Genomic DNA, 22540 nt, shown 5'->3' with positions numbered 1-22540 from the left:
TGGATGCTCGAGGATAGAGAAATTTGGGGTGAACGCCTGTTTCCTGTTTGGAACATAACAGCTTTTATTCCCTTGCTTCTTTTTATGGTCAAAATTCATCATTAGGGCAATTGGTAATGAACTGACAAAAGCCCGTGCCCGAAATACATAGGGAAAGGGAATTAATAGGCCGGTACAACTCGGAAAAGCTCATGAAGTGAATGGACCAACAGAACGGACGGCTGGAATATTCTGATAAAGGTTTATTGTTTTTTCCCCGGGGAATAATGGAAGATTTTAAGCCTTTAACACTTCAAAAGTTACGTTTGGTAGTGTTTCGGCGACTCCTTGTCTGCTTCAGTTCCGGTTGATCCTTTGAGGTTGGCATATCCTGGCAGTGGACTCCATTATTGGAGCTCCATCTCCACCGGATATGCCCCATCATTTTCACCGTAAAATTATATATTTTTTTGACATTAGTACTTGGCATATGGGAAGCACTTTTAGAGAAGATAATGATATTTATGATTTTAACCAAAAATAACATAAAAAACACTGGGTTTTCTATCGAGAGTTCTTTCATGTGAAAAGTATAGTTAAGTGTGGCTCTATATAGAGAATTTAGACACGCAAAACAATTCAAATAGTATATTTTCACTATCCTGATGCAAATCATTTGTATTTTTATCTATAGTCTTTAATCTATTTATATAATTAAGTATTGCCATATATTCCCTCAAAACATACTATATTTTTTGAACAAAGATACATATTTATCATTTAAATTTTATTTTTATTTAAAGAAGAGGAGCAATTGAGATGTCTGAATTAAAAATTAATATTTATTTATTTATTAGAGAGTTGCAAGTTGTAACCACCAATATTATCACGCTTCTTCTAAGATTTAAAATAATAATATTATAATTAATAATAATTATAATAATATTTAATTTAATATTATAATAATAGATAATATTTATTTTATATTTTTTAAATAAAATATTTTTTAAATTTTCCCTAATTCTTTCCGGTCCTTGCATGTACTGTTGCACAAAATGCAGCAGTATTGCAATTGGCCAGCGGCGCAGTCCTTGGTTGCTGGTCCAACGGGTGGTTTCGTCGGGGAAAACGACCGTAAACCGCAAGAAATGAAAAGCTTTGAGAGGCTAATCATGTGCCTGGGGGTTGGGACCAATGTATATCACATGGAGCCCTGGCTCCTTAGCCAATAGACGACCGCCAAATACGTCCGGAAAACTTAACCCCTCCTGGGCCTAATCTAACATTTTAAATCTAATCATTATAATTGTAGTCAGCTAATTTTCAAAACAATCTACAAAAATTTCAATCATCCCAAAAAATAATTTATCAAAGCCATAAGAACCTGAATTAAATCATTGTAACTCGAGTAGAACTTTGAGCCCATATACCTAAATTGGGTGGAAATTTTAATTTATAACCGATTTAAAGTTTGAATTATAAAATATGGCCGGTATGCAACTCTAATAAAAAGAATCCCTAATCCAAACCCGGCTCAAACAGGAATAAATTGAGTTGAGTTTTCATATCAAGCCAATTTTTAGCATGCCTAATTGCTTAATAAGTCATGTCGAAATTGACGTTGATATTATTCGAACAAATGAAAGATTGCCGAATTAGCTTCCACCACCATATTTCATTCTGACTCAGAGAGGAAAGAGAATTTCATCAATAGAAAGATATTCTTACAGAATTTTGGTATCCTACATGACTAAGAATGGCAATACCGTGACACCATACTAATATCTCCCTTTAATTTGTTGTGCCAACCTAGAGCAACAATTCAAAAGGGTGGTTGTAATGGTCAAATTGCAATGTAAAGCTGGTACACCATCATTGCTGGTAAACAAAGGAGGAATATTGGACCACCATGGCATTTCCCAATCCATTGACAACGCTTTCTCCAGCCATTATAAGCGGACAACAAAAAACGAACGTACTACAAAAACAAGCAGGTGACTCCTACATAGTTGCACATGATCTATGAGATAGAATTTCCCCAAGTCAAATACCTGGAAAAATAACCTCCTCCTATGTTTCATGACCAATGGCATCCTTCCGTAATTCTTGGAGCATAATCGTCCATTTATCTCCAACCTCTTTCCTCCTATCACAAAACCCCTGCTAATTCCAAGCCCAACGGATGCCCGGTGAGTCTCGTGCTTTCGCCTTCCCCGCAGCAACCGCAAGTGGAGGGGGTAATTCCTCGTCCCTCGATACCCCCACTTTTTAATACTCTACACCTTAAACTTACTCTCCTCGGACATTGCAATGCAAAATCGGCGTTTAATCCTCTCGAAATCTCGATCTTGATCTCATAGGATTTTGAAAGATGTTCCTTTCGTCATTTCGTCGAGTAATTGATGGTCTGTATCTTTCCGAATTGCTCTTTGGCGATGTCTCGAGGGTTTTTGGTCGGTTCTTTTAAGCTAGGGTTCTGGAGGAGTATAAGTATATATGAGTGATTCTAGGTGTTTGTTTGGTGGTGTGGAAGGATTGGCCCGAGACTTTCGTCAGGGATCTCGGTGTTCTTCAGGTGAGGATTCGTTTTTTATTTGGAGAAGTTAGTCTTCTTGCTGTGATTTCGTTTAGATATCTTTTCTTATCTCTGTAAGTAGTAGCACTCATTTTCCCCTTGTTAGAAGTTAGAATTCGCACGGTCTCTTCTTGTGGCGGGAATTTGAAGTTCAAAATCGATTTTTTAGTTCGGAAATATATGCTTTCTTGATTTTTTATTTTTTTGGAACTCTTTTTCCTCCGTTTTGATCCAAAATATTAGTTTGGCAGCTTCTCTTATTCATAAGACATTCTGAAGAATCCACCAAGTTTTATTCTTTCTTTCTTTTTCTGTTATTTTGTTTCAATTAGGTTCTTTTTTTTTTCTTTTGTTGGAATTACACTTAATACTGAAAGTTTGAATGAAACTATGCAGTTCTTTCGTTGCAGGTAGAGTGACTACGATGGCAAAGTTTGGTATTTGAGTCACTTCACAACTTTGGGAATATGTTGAGAGGAGAGGCTTTTGTGGAGATCATATGATTCCTACTCTGCTCCAAGTTGAACTTTTTGGCTTAGGTTAGGAAGGAGATTGTGATTATTATGACTGGTGGTAAAGTGGAAGTGGTCAGCAGCATTGGCTGTTCAAGGCTCTTTGTTGGTTCCTCCACTTCCTTTCCCTCATTGAATTTTCTGAGACCCACCGAGATGATGTCCCCGGCTTCTTCAGCCCCCCCGCAGTCTGAACCTAGAGTTCCGTCGGTTGTAGGGCCTTTTACTGGTCTTGTCATATGCGTCACGGGGCTCTCTAAAGGTAATTACAGATTGCACCACCATCTATGAGTGTTAATTTCCCTTCTATTTTGCTCTTTCTTTTTTCCTTTTGTTTCCCCCTCCCTTGTGAGTTCCATAATTGCGTCATTATGATTGCTCTGATAAAAAAAAAAAAAGAATGGTTTGATTACCCGCTTAGCTGTTTTTCGCAAGAATTGTTTGATTACCTACTTAGCTGTTTTTCTCTGTCTTCATTCATCAGATGTTTGTCTTGTGTGTTACGGAACATCTAAAAGTACCAGTGGTGCAAAAGTGGTCCAGATGAATGGTGGTCAACATTTGGAGGTTCAACTTTTAAGACGTGGTTCAATTCATAGGATGACTACATGCCACATGATGCATAGACCCTACAGTTGCCTCTAGATTACTTTACCCTTACCTTGTGGTGCATCACCCCTAGAGCACTGCTCTATAGCCGTCTAACGTGTTGGTTCCAATTGACTTAGAAATTTCCCGTCAGTAGAAAACCATGGTTGTGAAGCCTGGTCCAAGCAAAGTTATGATCTTACTACAGCATGATAAGTTAATAGATCAGTGGATCCTTCAACTCCTGGTCAATTTTGAGTCACTTTCGTTGGAAGCAATTGCCATCACCATTTAAGGTGTATGGAGGGTGTTTGCCTGTAGAATATTGTAAGCTTGTCCTTCTATGTTCGCTGACCAAGTGACACGCTGAGAGCACTGATGGTGGACTAAGCTCTTTAACCCTAGTAGTCTATTGGTTGAAGGGATCTTCAAGATAGTCACTTCGAGGAACAAGTTTGGGAAATAATGACCTTTATGCTTTGAGTCATCTTGTTTGCAGTTTTCAAATGATCTCCCAACCACATTTAATGAGACCTGATGGATAGTTGCTAGGCCTGGGGGCAAAAAGCAAGTAGCTCTCCACAAAGTTGTTCAGTGCATAGCTAACTTGTGCTGTCACTTAGTCCAATGTGTCACAACCTCTTCATAGCCAACTAACATATTATGCATCTTCTGCCTAACCCCTAATCCCAAAAAAGCTTCTATGTGTAAGTGCTCATAGGTGACAATACTAGCATGCACACGTGCACACGGTAGGTCTTTCCTACTTGCCAATCGACCTTCTAGGTTCATGGTTGGCTACCCTCCTGTTCAAAGTTTTCTTGGACAAAGATTCAGCTTACTTTGTAGAAGGCTCATTTCAGATTGAAGGCTGGTCTCTAATGTTTGCACATGTTGTTAATGATAAATTAATTTATCAGTTGAAGTGTAGACCATGTATAGATGCAATGGTACTTTCTGATTTTGTTTTTGGGTTGTAACATGTGACTGGAACTGCTTGCAAAATCATTATTTGTTCAAGACAATTACGTAATGGCTATTCTATTGCTTTCATATTTTGAAAACCAGGATTGCATGACTGATCTCATGATAAGTCTATACATACAGTTTGCTTCGTGTAGTTATGAACATCTCTTTAGGCAACTGGCACTATATTTTGATATTGACCTGACTCACCATGGTAGCCTTTTAGTGCCAAGTCAAACTTATTAGTCAAATGGGCTTATCTGGCATGTTGCAGGACAACCTGACACTATACTTGTATTTTCTTTAAAAAAAGGTTGAACATAATAATCTATCTAAAGCATGTTCTGTGACAATCTGTAAGTATCCACTGCCTTACATCTACTCTTTTAGATGCATTGCTTGTGGCTTCCTGTATCCAGCCTTGTCCTCGACACAACTAAAACCATAACATGGGAATGTTGAGGACAACAGATGTGATACTTATTTTTCATCAAAAGACAAACAGGAAAACAATGTTGTGATTCTATCTTTTCTCATGCATGATACTTTTGCTCAGTTTTGATTTTAGAATTAAAAGTTGTAAATATATTTGTGACCTAAGTGTGCTATGAGCTTGTACTCAAGGAATGAATTACAACCACTACAGAGTCTCAATCAAATGATGATGAATTACAACCACTATAGAGTTGGAGTGTGTTATAGAGGTCTGTTAATAGGGCATTCTTTGTAACTCCTTTTTCTCCTAAAATTGTCTGTCAGGACTATTTGTGTGGGTCAGTCAAAGTTTCCAGCTTATTATGTTTACTTTCTGTTAGATCACCGTGACTGAACCACTTTCTTGCAGCATTTTTCTGCACAGGATTTGTACCTCGTTCATTTTGGCTCAGTTCATTTTGACTTTATCATACTACACTTCTCTTAACCATCATGCCTCTTCATTGGAACATTTCATAAAGTTTTTTTTTTTCCTTGGTGGCAGAAGCAAGAAAACAAGTCATGGCTGCAACAGAGAGACTAGGTGGCCAATATAGTGCCAGTTTGCATCCTCAGTGTACTCATCTTGTGGTCCAGATATCCTATATAATAGGAAAAATATCGGTTTCTGTTTTTGGTGAATCTGATTTTTCTAAATCTGCAATATAATTGAAACAATTTTTATTTTTTCCTTGCTAATATTGTATTAGAATGCAAATATCGGACCCTATGGGCCCTTAACAGTTCTACAGCTTTGGTGGACGCAAGTTTGAACATGCATTGAAGTATGGATCGAAAAATGGGCTATTAATTGTTACACTCGGCTGGTTTGTTGACAGTGTTAAGAAAAACAGTGAGTATTAATTTTATGATATTGTCTCGACTTTCTTCATGCTAATGTAATCGCAGAAAGAACATGAAATTATTGAGCATTACTTTCACTGTTATATGGAGTTCATCATTGTTTTAGAATCTCTATTGATTTGGAAATAGGGAATATGTCTTTCAACCATTTATAGTCTTCAGCATTATGTGGTGAATTATGACTGTCAAAATGTGGAGTGGAAGTATGAACAAGTGAACTACTTTTAATTCTTGTAAGCTTGTCTATTCCTATTGATCTTTATTTGTTTGTTGGTCCTGCCTGCAACAGCGAGGCTAAACGAATCTCTTTATAGAATTAGAAGTGTCGGAGAGAGTGGCTTACCATCAGGGGAGTTTAATCGACTTGTTGGGCTTCCTGGCAGTGAAAAATCCTGCCTTCCTGCCATAGCCTTTGAGGATGAAAGGTCTTCTAACACAACTGGGCAACCTCAACTACCTTCTTCTGTAAAAGAGATAAGGGCTGGTGGATCTGTTTTTTTGAATGATTGCATCTACATTGATTCAGGAGTATCATATGAACTGAAGAAGAAGGTAGAATTTGACTTATATGAAGTATTACTATATTCCTATTTTATTTTAGTGGATCATGTTGCAATTTTTATTTTCATTCATTTTAGATGGATCCATCTGCATGCAAATCATTCTTTTCCTTTTTACATTATTTATTTGAATGGATCTTCATGCTGAACTTTATTACTGCTCAAAGAATATGATATTTCTATATTGTTAAGACATTCAATGTGTTCTTTGACTATTGACTTTGATTTTGTTTGTGTCTCCATAGTCATCCATTTTGATGAACCATGTTCCAGTTTTAGCAACTGGCATTATAACAAAGCAAACTGTGCATTTAAGTTAGAAATGATAACATTTGAGAACATTAAACTATTGAGTGTTGGAGTTTATTTGAAAAACTAGGTCTACAATGGAAGCAAAATTTCATCCACACTAGTAAAGACAAACTTCAATTTTACTATATCTATAGGTGTTTCCCCCCACTTTTTCATATGAAGTATGTCTGCTATGTCTAAAAGCAGTGGATTTGAGAACTCCTATGGAGGTGAGCCAATTTGTGCATTTCTGACAAAAGTTATGTGGAATGTTCAAGTTTGAGTCCTAGTCCCTTCATCTTTTAGTTTAAATAGTTAAATAAACCTCATAGGCCTCAGGTACGAGCTTGGGCTTCTGCTAAAAATCAGTCATTACAAGCCACAAGGGCACTTGAGGTGCATTTTGTACTTCATGCATACCATCAACTTGGACGTGAGAAGTGCTTTACTCACATAGGTGCTTGGGGCTTCAGTGGCTAGGTAGCTTACTCTGTTAAAAGCTTGGGGGTCTATAGATAGACTAATGCAGCATTGAGGTCTTGACCATGACATGCAGTCAACATTCTATTCTGTAACTTCTAAGCAAGGACTTAAAATCTGGCTAGGAACCTATACTGGTCACTGGCTGTTATCATATGTACCAAGATATGGGGTTGGCATGGGCTGGAACTTGTTGGTTCACATGGGCTAGGAAAATTTGTACTGAGTGGTATGGTACTATGGGTCGATACAGGGCCAAAATTTACCTGCAAAACCATATTGAGAGATGTCGTGTACTAGTTCCCAACTGGTGCGGTATAGAGTAAGCGATACAGGGCCATATAGATTTCTGAAAGCTAATGCTTTTGATCAGGGTTTGCTGTACCGAACCGAACCATCCGATACGGGACGTATCGAGCCGTACCGGTCCTTTACCGGTCCGGTTCGGGCCTGTTTTTCGGAAAACAACCCCGAACCGCACCGAACCGCCCGGTTCGGTGCGGTTCGGGCCCATATCGCCCGAAATCGAGCGGTATAGCTCGGTTCGCCGTCGGTTCGGGGTGAACCGAACCGTACCGCCCAGGGGATTATTTCACATGGGGGAGGGGGGAGGGGGAAGGTGGGGGCCTTTTCACGGGGTTGGGGGGAGGGAGGGGGGAGAGAAATGGATGTGGCCCACTTCACATGGGGGGAGGGCCTGGTGCTTTAATAAGCACCAGACCTTCGGTGTTCTTTGAGAGTTCTCAGAAAATACCCATGGCCGTGGGCAACTTAATCGTTGAGACCTCCAAAAAATTAGAAAAGAAGGCAAAATTTCGTGAAATTGGAGGAGTGATTTGAGAAGAGACTGATCTTTGGTCGGAGGTAAGATAATCTGTTATTTTGTTAGTAAATATTTTTTTTAATTTTTGTTGTTAGAAATAGGATAAAAATGAGGTAAAATAAAAATAAGAGAAAATCATGTCAAAATCTTATGATTTTGGTATGATTTAATTATATGTGATAGATCTTTGGAAGATCTACACGATGACATCAAAATTATTAATTTTTATTAATTATATATTTTTAAATATTTTTATATATTTATTCATTTAAAAATTAAAAAAAATAAATTTAAGAAAAAAATTAGAGTTTGAAAATCATGTTTAGAATGATTCAAGCTACTTAAATCTAATCTCAAAATTTTTTTAAAATATTTGAAATTTAAAAAATTATTTTTTTAATTATTTAAATTAAAATTTTAATTATAAAATAAAAATATATAAAAATAGTGTTATATTTTAGTTAATTTAAAAATATTATTTGAAGCATATAACATATTTATTTTGAATTTATAAGTTTTAAAATAATTATTAAAATTATTGTAAAATTATATATAATTATTTTAATTATCATTAAACTATTGTGTTTTGTTATACTTGCATATATTTTAGTTATATATATATACCGTGAACGATCTTGTACGTGGAGTAGGGTCCATGGATGTATCTGGATCATCCTCGCATTATGGATCCTATTATCCACAGCCACCTTATGATCCATATGCATATGGTGCATCCGAGGCATCATCTTCTAGTAGTTACTACCCTATGCAGTCTGGAGCATCTTACGGATCAGATTTTGCTACTGGCATATTTGGATGGGCTCCTCCACAACCGTACCATCATTTCGAGGATACTTCTCAGAGTCAGAATTTTAGTGAGAGGTATGAGATGTCTTACAATCCAGAGAGGATGCCTTATGGGATGATGAATATTCGAGAGTATGGTGCAGCTTGGCTAGAGGGTTGGACTGATATCCCTTCAGACTATGTTGATGATCCAGACATTTACGAGCGTCACAGACACTCGACAAGAAATTAAATGCAGAGTACATCTTAAGGTTCGTATATCAGTTATTGCGCTTTGTACTTAAATATTTAGATACATTTTAATGCGTATTTTATATATTTTTTCTTTAGTTTTAAGATGACATAGTTGAAATATAATGTAAATAAATATATGTTTGAAAGTTTGGATCAAGAGTCTTTGTACTGCAACCTAACTCCAAATTGAACCCAAATATGTCAATAATATACAATATAATGCCATATTGAGGTTGTATTTATCAATTATTAACTTCAAAAATTCAAAAAAAAAATTTAAAAATCGAAAAAAATATTATGTACCGGTACTGGACCGGTACGCCTAGGCATACCGTATGTCGGTACGGTACCAGTACCATACTGTACCAGTCCGGTACTGGCACGCCGTCTGGTACCGGTACAGCGAACCTTGCTTTTGATTAAGGTCAAGGTTATTGGACTTGGTATCGTGACTCATACCTGCTACGTGCCAAGTCAGTACATTACAGTACCTTGTCATACCAACACACGTGTACATAGCAATGTGTCAGTCTGCAGGTGCCAGATTTTTTTCAACAAAATAATCCCAAATATCAGACATTATGGCTTTTCCTACCTTTTGAATTCTAGAAAAGAAAAATCTCTCTTTCAGAAAGAGGAAAAAAAATGAAACACTAACCATTTCTAACTATTGGATCAAGGTGGGGCACAAGATTAGAATGCTCTAGGGTCCATTGAAGATGGACAGCCACGATGGTGCATTGATCCAATCCATGGTGAGGCGCTTCATGCGCCAGAGGTTATCTCTGCATGATAGCCCATCCCAGTGGGGCATCCCTCGCTGAAGCGGCTACATGCCACCACCACCCAGCAGCCCTCCTAAATGCTTGGGATAGATCTAGAAGCAACCAGATCTAGAGCCAACAATCCACTGCATGCATCATTCACACCAGCTCCAGCCACAACCATGATGCCGCCCTTCCCACACCCCCCTCCCCTCCCCTCTCTCTCCTCCTCCTCCTCCTCTCTCCCCCTCTTATCCTAGCAACCATCATTGAAGAAGTGAGGAGAAAAAGGGTCAGGAAGCCCTTTTTATTTTGCCAGGGCTTCGGAGTCGAGACTTTTGGGCGAACCGGCAGATGCTGATTAATGCCAGCCTAAATCGGGTGAAAGCATTCGGTTCAGCCCAATTTGGCTTAGTTCATCTCATTGTGCCACTTTTGAAGCCCGAACCATCCTGGTTAAGCCCTATCTGGTATGGTGCAAACTGAACCGAGCAGTTTGGGATGGTTTAACATACCTTGGTTAAGGTGGATGTTCTAGAGGGAAGTGAAGCTGTTGAACAGTTGGTTGTGGTGAGAAAGACCTCTATACTGGAGTTCTTTTGCTCAAGTTTCTTTCTGTGGATGGCCATGGCATTACTACCCCCTCAAGCAATAATCGCCAGACTTCATGTGAAAGGCCTTGTTTTGGCTCATTCTAGTTGATAGGGACAACTGCAAGTTGCTTCTGATGCATTGTACTGTGTCTATTTAATCAGCTATTAAATAGCAACCATCCTTTTGCTATTCCAAACTGGAAATAAGTCCATAAAAGATGATCCAAAGATTAGGTTTAGCTAATAAATGGTTCGAGGTTTGGGCCTCAGTTTCTTGTATCCCATGATTTTTTTTGCTTGAGCTATGCATATAGACCTTAGTTGCCAGAAATGTGGGTGTGGATGTGGGAAAGTGAATATTTTAGAAACACCCGAAATGGGGAAACCTTTAGGAAACAGGCTCACACTTGAGATCTGTAGAAGATTCTGAAGCAGGTGTGCTAGTTAGAAAATTCTGGCTATTAAAATATAGACAGCTAATCACGAGCAGTGCAAACCAGAGTTCTTTTAGCGAGCTTAGTCTCATGCTAGGCTCGTTGGTGTTCCCTTGTTTTTGTGATGGGTGTTTATGCTTGCTATCATATGTAGATATTCTTTGGATTTATCCTTAGAACATATATGGTAAAATTCTCTGTTTGATTGTTTACAGAATGAATCTCTCTAACATTACTTGTCTAACATTACTTCCCCAGGTCATTGAAGCTGCGACCGACGAAGGTGCAGCATTGTTGGATCACTGGTTTGTTGGTTGCCATGCAAGTCATGTTGTTTGTGAAGGACCTTCTGTCCAAAGATACATTGGCCACACCAATAACCTTGTAACTGTAAGAACTGCCGCATCATGTCTCTATTATAGTGAACTGTCTTACTTATTTTTCTTTTAAATGTTATGTCTTCATATTGTTGTGTAGCTTTATTCATTTTTGAAATGATCCAGCCACTGTGGGTCCTGAAAACAGCAAAGGAGAAGTGCTTGCAGCGGCTTGTGCACTTATCTTCTGATCTTGCCAGGCAGGTAGCCATAGTTCTCGAAAATGCTCAGGTAGCAGGAGAGGTTCTTCTAGTTCCCTCTTTTAACAATTTTACATACGTCTTTCTATTCTTGAGCTCTTGTATAACTCATCCTGCTATGGACTATTGATATTATATTGTTTTGTAAGGTTTGTTAAGTTTATTCTCCCCTAAACTTGTATGTTGCTGTCTTCATCTTGGCTGGACTTGTACGGATCAGAATATTTGGCAATAAAGAGTGTCCAAAGTAAAGTGATGGAGAAGTGATTTAGATGGTTGTGTAGAAATGAAAATGTTGAGATGGATATGTGTTAAAGGAATGGTAGGGTAACAATTGCAGTATACTATTGGAGCTATAGGAGTTGCATAAATGAAGGGTAAAGTGTTGGCAAATCAGTTTAGATGGTATGGGAATGAACAACAAAGATTTTAGGGGGCACCTAAAAAGAAGGAACTTCAACCCATGTTGAAGGTACTGGAAAAAAGGGCAGTATCTTAGGTAACGTGGATGGCAGTTGCAAGAAAGGATATCAAAAAGCTTGAAATAATAGCAAAGGTCATCTAAGTTTGGGTGAGGGAGGATCTCTATAGTCGATCACAAATAGTTGGATCAAAGTTTGATGGTTATGGATATATGATAATGTCCAAAATTTCCGCAGCATTTGTTTTCCTTTTAGAAAACTGAAAAATCTTCTTGGTTGTTTAAACGTCATGACTGGTATTGGACTCCATTGAAGCTCTTCAAAGAGAATACAAAAAGCAGATAGCATGAGATGTGAGAGGAATAAAACTGAAAGCGAGAAGAGTTGCCACTGCAGGAGTGGCAGGCTAACCATCAGGGATCTGTGGCTGACGAAATATTAATAAATAGGCACCTAGCCAAATCTCAAGCTGTTCCATTATTAGGTCATCTCAGCCGCTCTTGTTTCTCATGTGAATAGGATCTGCTGTTTACATAGCTGACTAGTTAGATGAACGATCTTCCAGATTGTGGGTCCCAGAATGAAAATGGAGCACTGTGACACAAGTCTGAACTTATTATCAGCCAGACAGCTTAAAACAACAAAATACCGCTGTCTTTCAAGTAGCTAAGATGCTCTACCACATTAAAACTTCTAGCAGATGTATTTAATTTGGGGCTGGCTTGCCCCTGTTTAACCTTTATTGATGTTCACCATCTCATCTAACTGTCTAATCATGTAAACTTGCAAAAGAATTATTCTAGTTACTTAGGTTCATCCTGTCAAGTTCCTCACTTTAAATCAACACAATGGTGGACTTCTTTTTGGTGATTTTGACAGCTCAGACCTGTGCAGTGTCAGTATTTGACATGGGCTGTGCTGTGCTAGTTATGGCAATCAAGCTACTTTAGGTTTGCCAACAAAGTCATCTAGCAAGTCAATAGCATAGTAGGGTTAAATAACATCTTTTGCCCATCACTTGGAGCCAATTTCCGCAAGGGTGGATTCAGATATGTTACCTGGAGCTATATAATGGAACTTTTATTAGTCTAACTTATCTTTTATGTGTCAAGAATTATGAGTATGAAAACTGAGCTGGAGAAGATCTATTGCATGCCAGCTCCATCTAGTGTTGCTGCATATATGTGATACAGGTTAAAAAGGTGTACAACAGGACAATAGTGACATCCCTACTTTTCTGAAATGGTCAAGTCAAAGTTCATGTTGGACTTATGACGACACAATAAAGGGAGTAAGGACCGAGTCAAGATTCTCCCATGTTTTTATATTCTTGTCCTTGGCACATAAGAAGCAATTGCAAAGAAAAATGCTGCTACTCAGGGATTTAAGCAAGAATTTTGGTTGCAAAGAATACAAAGTAAAACTCGTAGGAGAATCTGTGGTGTCGAAGGGCTCTCATGTGGAAAATCTAGTGGTTCATTTGTATATGTAACTTGTTGGTACAATGTCTCTTTAATTTTTGTCATGGGCATTGGCTTCTTTCTGCATTGTCATTTTCTTTGAATTTGCACTTGTTTTCTCATTGCCTGGCACTCTTTCCATTTTGCTTTCTATTCATGTCAGACTTAATAAAGAACATCCAAAGTTTCATAAAGGCTAGAGTGGTCACCATCATGGTTTTACATCCCAGCAAAACAAGGGTGTCCTGGCCGTCCTATGCTGTTCCTGTGTGAAAACGGGACCAGGATGGGATCGAGACTCCAAAATCCATCTATGTAGGGAAAGAAGAAGAAAAGAGGAAAGAAAAGAAGGAAGACGAAAAGAGTAAAAGTGAAAGAAAAAGAAGAAGAAGAAAAATGAAAGAAAGGAAGGGAGAAAAAAAAGAAAGGAAGGAAAGAAGAAAGAAAGGAAAGAGAAAGAAGAAGAAAAAGAAAAAAAAGAAAGATACGAGGGGATAAAAAAAAGAAAGAAAAAAGGAAAGAAATGCCGGTAGAAGAAAAAGAAAGATAAGAAGGAATAAAAGAAAAAAAGAAAGGAAAGAAAAAGGGGAGAGAGATGGGGATATCTATAGAGATGCATGACCAAGACGGCTGTCAGGATGAGATGGGACAGTGGGGCATCCCATTCCATAGAGATACTAGGACATCTCTGTCCCACAGGATTTAAAACCTTAGTCGCTGTTACTATGATCTAGTTAGCACACGATGATACTTTCATTTCCATCTAACAAAGGAAAACCTTAATCAGGAAAGATCAATAGCATCGAGGGGTGGTATTTTCATCTTTCATTTATGGCACCCTAAGTTGCCAATTCAATGCTCAGCCATTAAGGACGAATTTGAAGCAGTGCACGGATATGTGTATCTTTGTCTATACAAACACATACATACATACATATGCATATGTGTATGTATTGAAGTATGTATATATGTATATATGCATGTATGTGCAGTTTTATCACGTGTTATGTAGGTCGTTGACTTAAATTCTTTTATAGGTAGTATTTGATTTAATCTTATTTTTATTTCTTTAGGATACATATGGAGAAAGTGGCCACCATGTTGCTTTAAATTCTAAGAGAACTGCTGATGGCAAAAACAAAGAAAGCCTTGAAGGAGACAAAAAAATGTTGATTTGGCAAAATTGGATGTCAGACGTCGTCGTTGTCGACGTATGCAAGTAAGTATAATTGATCATTCATCTTGTGCATCCTGGTTTCGCTTGAAACTTTTAATTTATTTTATGGAGTGGATGGCTTTTACTTATTGTTTAGGCCCATATAAATCTACATGTGTTTTCCATTTGGTATGTTTCTCTCATCGATGAGTGGTTATTATATATATATGTTGGGGGGGGGGGGTTGGAATTCATCTTTACTTCATAGGTTTTTTTTTTTGAGAATAGTATGGAATGGCCCATCTTTATTTTTTCATCAGAATAGTGAAACCTTACATTGGAGAAGTATTGCAGCATAGTAGCAATGGTGAAACAAGAGAGAGAAATAACAGTGAGTAAGTGAGACGAGTCAATCCTTGGATCAATGAAGACACTCAAGACTAGGCTCTAAGGCCCTCGCATCAATCAAACAATCAACATACAAGTCAAAGGTGATTTGATAGGGCATCTTTCACAATTCTGTGGGTCTTTTTTTGCTTCTTTGTGAGTAAACCCCACACACTAAAAGACAAGAGAGCTTCTCTTATGAACCTTCTCCACACTGAGTTTTTTGAAGGAATGCTCGCCGATTTTGTTTGCCCAGGAGACTGTCATCAACCACTGCATCTGGACGGCTCTGTACTTGGGAATCCTGATACTCTTCCAGTCTGACTAGACAGCATGAAAAGAACTTGACAGTGGTGAAAGCTTGATGAGTAGGCAGTTGAGTTTTCCCTAATCTCTTGACCAAGGATGGGAAAGCAATAGACGATCTACTGTTTTCCAGCTGGGTATTGCAAAACTCTTCCATTTCAAAGATAAATCTTCCAACTCGATGAAGATGGGAAAAACTAGGATGCCATCTGATATTCTTGAAGAGCAGGCAATTCTAGCCTGTAATGATTCCTCCAACAGTCCCTATGGCATTTAAATGGCACCACAAGTTAATTCTTTTGCCTCTGAGAGCAAGTAGTTGCAAGTGAGGATATAAGATTGTGGATTCCTGTATATAGATGAGATCACACTAGGACTTGATAACCACATCTCTAACTACTCTCTTCTTATGTAGCTGTCCAAGTTCTTTTTTCTGATTCAAGTAGTTGTCCAAGTTCTTGAATGTTCGATGATACAAGCTTCATGGTGGGATATATAGATGAGGCACTGGGGAAAGGGAGGGGGAGGTGCAGGTGTGCAGCAAGTGAGAAATGGAGAGAGGGCTGGGAAGAGGAGTTGGTAGAGACACAAGGGGAGCTTAAGAGGAAGTTTAGCAACAATGATGGAGGGCTCAAAAATGTAAAGCAAGACTTAGCTTAGGAAAGGAAAAAGTAACAATAGTGAGGATTAGAGGGTAGGACAATACAAAGTTTAAGCTTTGGTAGTTGCATTTTTGAATGGTATTTGAACTATAGCTAGTAATTTGGGAGGATAGGTCTTTTAGATCTTTGTTGTCAGCTTTTTCAAGAAGTTGACCACCTTTTTTGTCGATGGCAGTCCAAGTTTCCAATATTTATGTTTTAAATCCTCAGGACTCAGTGCCTTTAGTCATTGAGTTGTAAGAGGAGGTGAAACCCATCTCCTTAGAACATTATGCCAGCTTCTTGACTGGTAGCTTTGTTCCTCTGAATTCTTTCTTTAAATTGGTGGTAGAGAGATGGCCTGATTTTGGCAAAGAGGATGGTGTCCATCAGCATGAGCTTCAGTAGTTCCATACAACAAATCAAATGTGCTGGTTGCTTTTAGGATGGCTGACTTGAACCAATGGGATGCAGCTAAAAACTTTCCACTGGAAAGATACTTCATCTCCCATGCAAAGCCAAGGTTATGGGGGACCTCAGTAAGCGCAGTGTAGATGTCCGCACATGAAATTGTCCTGCCCGCTTGCACTTATTTGAGCTTGATGATGGTAGATCTATAGAGTTTGCGGAATCTGCCAATGACTTCCTATGTGGTAGCGATGACAAATGAGGCATATTGGAGAGAAAACATGGAAGGCTTTTTGGGGGGGGCGGGGGAGGAGTTGGAGAGGAGCAGTCAGGGCCATAGATGAAGGGGAAGTAGAGAAGGAGGTGGCATAGTTGGCATGATGGGGTGGGGAAGAGAGGGAATGGATATGGCCAAAAGTTGTAGTGGCAGGAGGTAAAAGAGGAAGAAGCGGAGGGAGATTTGAGTGGGAGGGAGGTTGATGAGGTTGAAGAGAGCTTAAGGACGAAGAGGCCCTCAAGGTGAGGATGGTTTTCTACGCTACCTTTGGTGTGCCTAAGATTTGTGCATCTGAAACATGCACCCTCTCGTGTATAGGTGCCAGAGGGGCGAGAGGGAAGTAGCAAGGTGCTGGAGGGGTGAGAGGGAAGTGAGCACAAGGAGCTACTCGCTACTTCATCCCAAGAGTAGCTTTTGAGAGATCTGACTTTGCTTCCTACAAACAATAGTGCTCCAACTAGCATTAAAGGACAAAGACTGTTGCAATTGGTGGGAAGGTAGGGAGGAGGCAAAGATAAAAATCTAGCTTGAGGTCGGTGCAGAAGCATAGCTGGATGGAAGACTAGAGCAACGGTGACAACATGGTAGTGGGGCAGAGGCAGGTTGGAAAAGGATGTTTAGAAGGGATGGGGCCATGGAGGTAGGATAGATGAAGGTTAGGTGGAGTGGAGGTTGGGAGAGCGACCAAGGTGGAAGAAGGGAGCATGAAAGATGGAGTGGCGGAGGAAGGGGTAGGGAGCATGACAATAAAAAGGGCAGGAGGTGGGAGCTGGGTGAATGGTGAAGGGGGTGATGGGGTTCATTGCTACCTTTAGACCAAATGGAGAATAGGAATATTTGGACATTATTTATCTTTTCTTCAGAGTTGTGTTATTTTTTTTTGTTTTTGATGCATAAGTTCTCTCTCAAAAGATTTCAAAAAGAATGGAAGTTATTGTATGGTTACAGTTATATTTACATGTATGAGAGAACATTTTACTGCAAGGGCAGCAAATGTAGGTCAGTCTATGGAAGAGAACATATTGGGGTCTACAAAAGGGCTGCTATGATGTGTGCTGGAAAATTCAATTCAGACCCAAATGCTCATTAAAATTGAAATAAAAAAGGGGCACCTAGTGCATGAGGCTCTTGCCTTTTTAGGCTCTGGGGAGGGTCAAATGTATGCAGCCTTACCCTATGCATAGAGAGGCTGTTTCCGTGTTTTGAACCCCTGACCCCCAAGTCACAATGGAGCAATGTTCTGGAATGCCGTATAACTCAGGTCACAATGCAGGAATTTGAATACAGAATTGATGGATGCTAAGATGAATCTGAAGAATATGAAGTTGTGGCTCAATTAGGGAATGAAGAGGATTTATACATTTTGGAATGGCTTGCTCTTCATTAGAAACCAGGCCCTTTTTTTTCCAATGTTAAGTGAACTACCAAAATAAAATTTCTGGAAGGGGAATCAATTAAAGAGAATCCATCTAAAATTCTAGGATTTAGGGTTTAGAGATGAACTACTAGCAAAAATAACACAATTAGGAATTTGAATAATCGTCATGGAGATGAGGGTTTTGTGGCAAACTGATAAGGATCAAGAGATAGGATTCAGCTATGATACTCCACACGAAAGTGGAAATGGGAAAAAGCCCAATGTAGAGAAATAAAGGAAACTAAGAAGAAGGCACAAATCAAAGGAAAAATTCATGGAATAGGGGAGGATAGATCTGGACTCATTTCAGAGACCTAGCAATCACACCTAGAAGCCTGTCCAGATCCATGCATGATGCAAGTTGGCAACTGCAGCAGCCATTAATTTCTGCAGAGTCCTTTTGTTTTAACCAAAACATGATGTTCATAGAACAGTTATGATTGTATAAATAGAAAATCCTAACTTTATTTCAAAATCTCAAAACTATCTCCACTCGTACAAAGTTATCGTCCATGGTTACTATTGGCATGAATAGTGCCATGAATGGTATCACTGTGATAATTGACCATACCAAGCTATCAAATAAAAGCTAAAATCTTGATATCTCAACCCTTGATTCCAAAATAACCCACCAAAACTAAAAAATAACCAGAATAAAAAAGAAATATAGAAAATTGATAACTAAATTAAATCTAGTAAAAATCTCTAAGTTGTCATGCTATGATTAGGGGTGCAAAGGAGCCGAGCCGAGCTAAGTATCAGGTTGCTGTTGCTTGGGTTCAGCTACTCATTACTTCAACAAGCTGCTCAAGCTCAGCTCAAGCTCGGGCCAAGCTTACCGTGTAATGTCCAAGCTCCACTGATATATGCTCTGACCGAATTTTTATGGACCCAAGTTGAGCCTTACCTTATGCTTTCAGACGGCTCATGTTCAGACTTGGCTTGTTTATGAGCCTAGCTTAAGAACTTTTTTGAGGTTCCTGGTAGAGCCAAACTCAAATGAGCTTTTGGCAAGATGAGCCCGAGCAACTCATGAGCAGCTCGGTTAGTTTCCAGCCCACCTATAATGCATTATGTCACAATTTTGGGTCTGCACCACAGCAGTAGATGCATTTTGTAATTTTCTGATTAGATTTTTCTCAATGCATTTGTTTATTCTTGTTGTATTAAACCTCCATGAGAACCATTCAGAGATAGTTGCGTTGATGGATGTTGTTACTCTCTTATTGGAAGCCAGTCTTGTCAAATTCCAATTCATCCAATTACTCCTAGCAGCCTTCTGGAGTCAATATGCTGGTCGATCTCCGAGCCAGTTTCATCTGCATGTATCTATACAGAATCCTCTGTTGTAGATGATGTTGGTGAGCAACATACTTCTGTTTTCTTTGATGCAAGGGGTGATGGGAAGGAATCTGAAGCATCATTTGACAACTTCTCGCGCCCACTTAGAGAAAGGTATTTGAATTATTGGAACTGTTTCTACCATCTTTTCCTTTTTGAAATTTTAGTGGTCAGATCAATTGGATTGCTGTTAGCTAAAGCCTGCACTCTCATCCATGCACAGTGAAAAAAGGGAGGTGATCTTTAAGAATCACTTCCTTACCATACTCTTCCCATGTGATCGTTTTGGTGAGTTGGGACCTTCTTCAAGAACATTTTTCAGTGAAGGTGGTTTTACATGTGTACAGGTTCTGGAGCATATTTACAACTTCTACCAGGTATATACTGAAAGCATTGTGGATTTAAGATTTTATTTAACACCTTACTGCATAAACATTTATTTTTTTTCATGTATAGAGTGTCCTTTCTTCCGTAGTACAAATCAAAAAAGTGCACTTGTGCCTTTATTTTCATTTATAGGTTGTTAGCTAGGTTTTGTTGATTGCCATTGTAAGATATGACACATTGAAAGAAAAATGTGAAACTAGTTAAAAAGATAGCTAATGAGTATATTATTGCTTGCAAGACCAATGTATCTATTCTATTTGAACTTTAAGCTTCTGAATCAGGGTTCTCCATCTTTCAACCTAGTGTCTCCAAAACACCTAGCAAGTTAGAGTAGGTTTCCCTTCTAGCCAAGTGTTCTTCCAGTTTTCTGGGTGTGCCATTACTTTGCCTGATCCTTCCTCATGAATTGATTAATTCATTGATGGCGGATATTAGGTTTAGAGTCAGTGGAGAAGTTTTCTGAAAATTTGATAAGTCCTGCTTAAATTGTAAAATTGGCATCATGTCATTTAAAACCTGTGTTTATTTACTCTCGAAATTTTCTTGTTTGCTAATTCACAAGATAAGCAGCTTGTATCATGGCATGTTTTGCTTTTCTTTTCTTTTCTTTTTTTTAATAATCTACCACCAAATTATTGAAGATTGAAGCAAACCTAGATCCTTTTTATTGCTTTTGTTTTCAGGAGAACATGTCAGAAAATGAAATGGCCGTAGCAATTCACACAGACTCAAGGTATGCTGACCGGCTCCGGTCTCTCTATGCTAGCAAAGAATCAATTGAACGAGGTTTTGTGCCATTCAAGCGAATTGATTTCTTGGGAAGTCGAAGGAGCTTTGAGTCACTGAAGCGAGTCAGTGGGGAGAATAACACCAATGTATATGAGCTCTTGATCAGAGCATGAGTTCTATGCTTTAATTGCAACCACGGGCTTCTGTTTGGTTTGGTTTCTTTTTCAAAAGCTCACTTCAGAACTGTTGTATATGTTGGGATTCATATGAATAATGACCAACCAGGGAAAACTCTGCTGCCCTTGGGCCTTAGCTTTGTTAGAGTTACAGAAGAGTGCAGCTAAATGCTCCACGATAGTTCCGTCTTTAGCGTTGTCGGTCGCATGGTAAAACAATAATTTAACATGCAAGAGGCCATATAACTTTATTCTTGTACCTATGTTCATAGTAACAGTACCCTCTGGATCAGTGCAAAATTCTCAAATTATTTATGACATCTTTTTGGTCAAACATACTCCGAATAATTCCTTAGAAATTGAAGACACTAAAAATCGTTTAGTTATTCATGATTTTTACTATTTTTTTTAATGAATATACGTACTCGGTTCTGTGCGTGTGGTGCGCATGTATGTTTTTGGTCGTCCTTGGCTGTTAAAAGCTACAATTTTAACTGCTCCTGCTGCTGCTGCTGCTGCTTTTGTGAGACAAATTTTGACTGGTGCTGTTTGTAGAGGGATCAGACTGACCAACGACGGTCATCCCATTGCAATGGCAGAAACAGCTTGCGATTGAATTATTTAATCGTTTTTATTCAGATAATAAAATAAAATAAAAACGATGCAAGTGTTTTGTTGTTTTATAGGTCTAGAGGGATTCCTTCAGCGGTTTGTTGCATCATCTTGTGTTATGGCATGCTCGCATTTCCTTTGAATTGGGATTGACCTTGTGTGGATGTGTGGCGTTTTTATCCAGTTCAACAGGAAATTTACAAATGATGGTGCGCATTTTCCCCCTCTCTAATTTGCCATCCAATTCATGAGTTTTGATTGAAATGGATGTTTTTAATGGACCAACGCCTTCCATTGATTTTTATCTTTCCAAAACAGTCGTTACTGTTGGTTTCATAAAATCATGTTTTAATTTCCTAGGTTCATGAAGCTGATTGTTGCTCACCGATTTAAAATTCTAAGCAAAAAACAACAAAAAAAAAAAAAAAGGGTTCCATAACGAAACTATCCTATGCATACAAATTTAGTTCTAATACGAGCGCAACACACCGTATCAGATCTTTTTACTTATAACTGATTGAATAAGACATTTCATGCTAGCTTATTAATAAATCAATGTCAATAATTATATTGGAAATATCAGTGTGCATCCAACCACATGATTTGGTTAATGGCGAATCCAAGCCGTATCAACGATCACCGTAGATTTTTTTTTTTTTGGTGCATCCAACCACATGATTTGGTTAATGGCGTATCCAAGCCGTATCAACGATCATCGTAGACTTTTTTTTTTTTTTTTTAGTGGTGGCAGTTGGGTGGCATTTATTAAATACGTTAAAATCATATAGGGCGGGCATCATAAAATATCATATGGGATAGGTTTGTTTCTCTTAATATTAATTTTAAAAAATATATCTAAAAATCAGATTTTTTTCTACTAATGGAGCTTTTAGTTCCGTGATTAAGTTATTCTCTTGCTTTCTCATTCTCAACACGTATTTTTTAGCGATACATATTATATGACTATATGATATATATTAAATATATAGTCAAGTGATACATACTACAAGCTTGTTTAATACACATCCAGCAACGATTTAATACACAGCTAAATTGATATATAATTTATCGAACTGAGGCTTCGTATGTATATAATATATGACTAGTTAATACACATCTAGCAAAATATTCATTCAATATTCTAATATATATCTCTAGATAAAGCAATACATAATTTTCATAATACAGCACTCATTAATACACAACATATGAACAAATGATACACACTAGATGTTTACTAATACATACTGTAAACTTTATTGATACACACCTAATATCGATCCAATACATATTTACAGAT

General features: G+C 38.3%; 1 protein-coding gene across 1 annotated transcript; it reads left to right on the top strand.

Moving 5' to 3' along the window:
* Positions 1-2232: 2232 nt before the first annotated feature.
* LOC140856500 (uncharacterized) lies at positions 2233-20962 on the top strand. Its single transcript, XM_073253964.1, is given in 12 exon segments — positions 2233-2554; positions 2965-3328; positions 5600-5685; positions 5839-5947; positions 6248-6510; positions 11203-11334; positions 11448-11552; positions 14477-14555; positions 14558-14622; positions 19233-19450; positions 19560-19713; positions 20407-20962. Coding segments are annotated over 11 exon segments (1641 nt in total). The 5' UTR covers positions 2233-2554; positions 2965-3117; the 3' UTR covers positions 20626-20962.
* The last annotated feature ends 1578 nt before the right edge of the window (positions 20963-22540 follow it).

The sequence above is a fragment of the Elaeis guineensis genome, chromosome 3 (assembly GCF_000442705.2).
Source record: "Elaeis guineensis isolate ETL-2024a chromosome 3, EG11, whole genome shotgun sequence".
NCBI classification, from domain to species: Eukaryota; Viridiplantae; Streptophyta; class Magnoliopsida; order Arecales; family Arecaceae; genus Elaeis; species Elaeis guineensis.
This window is presented reverse-complemented; position numbering and strand designations above follow the sequence as displayed.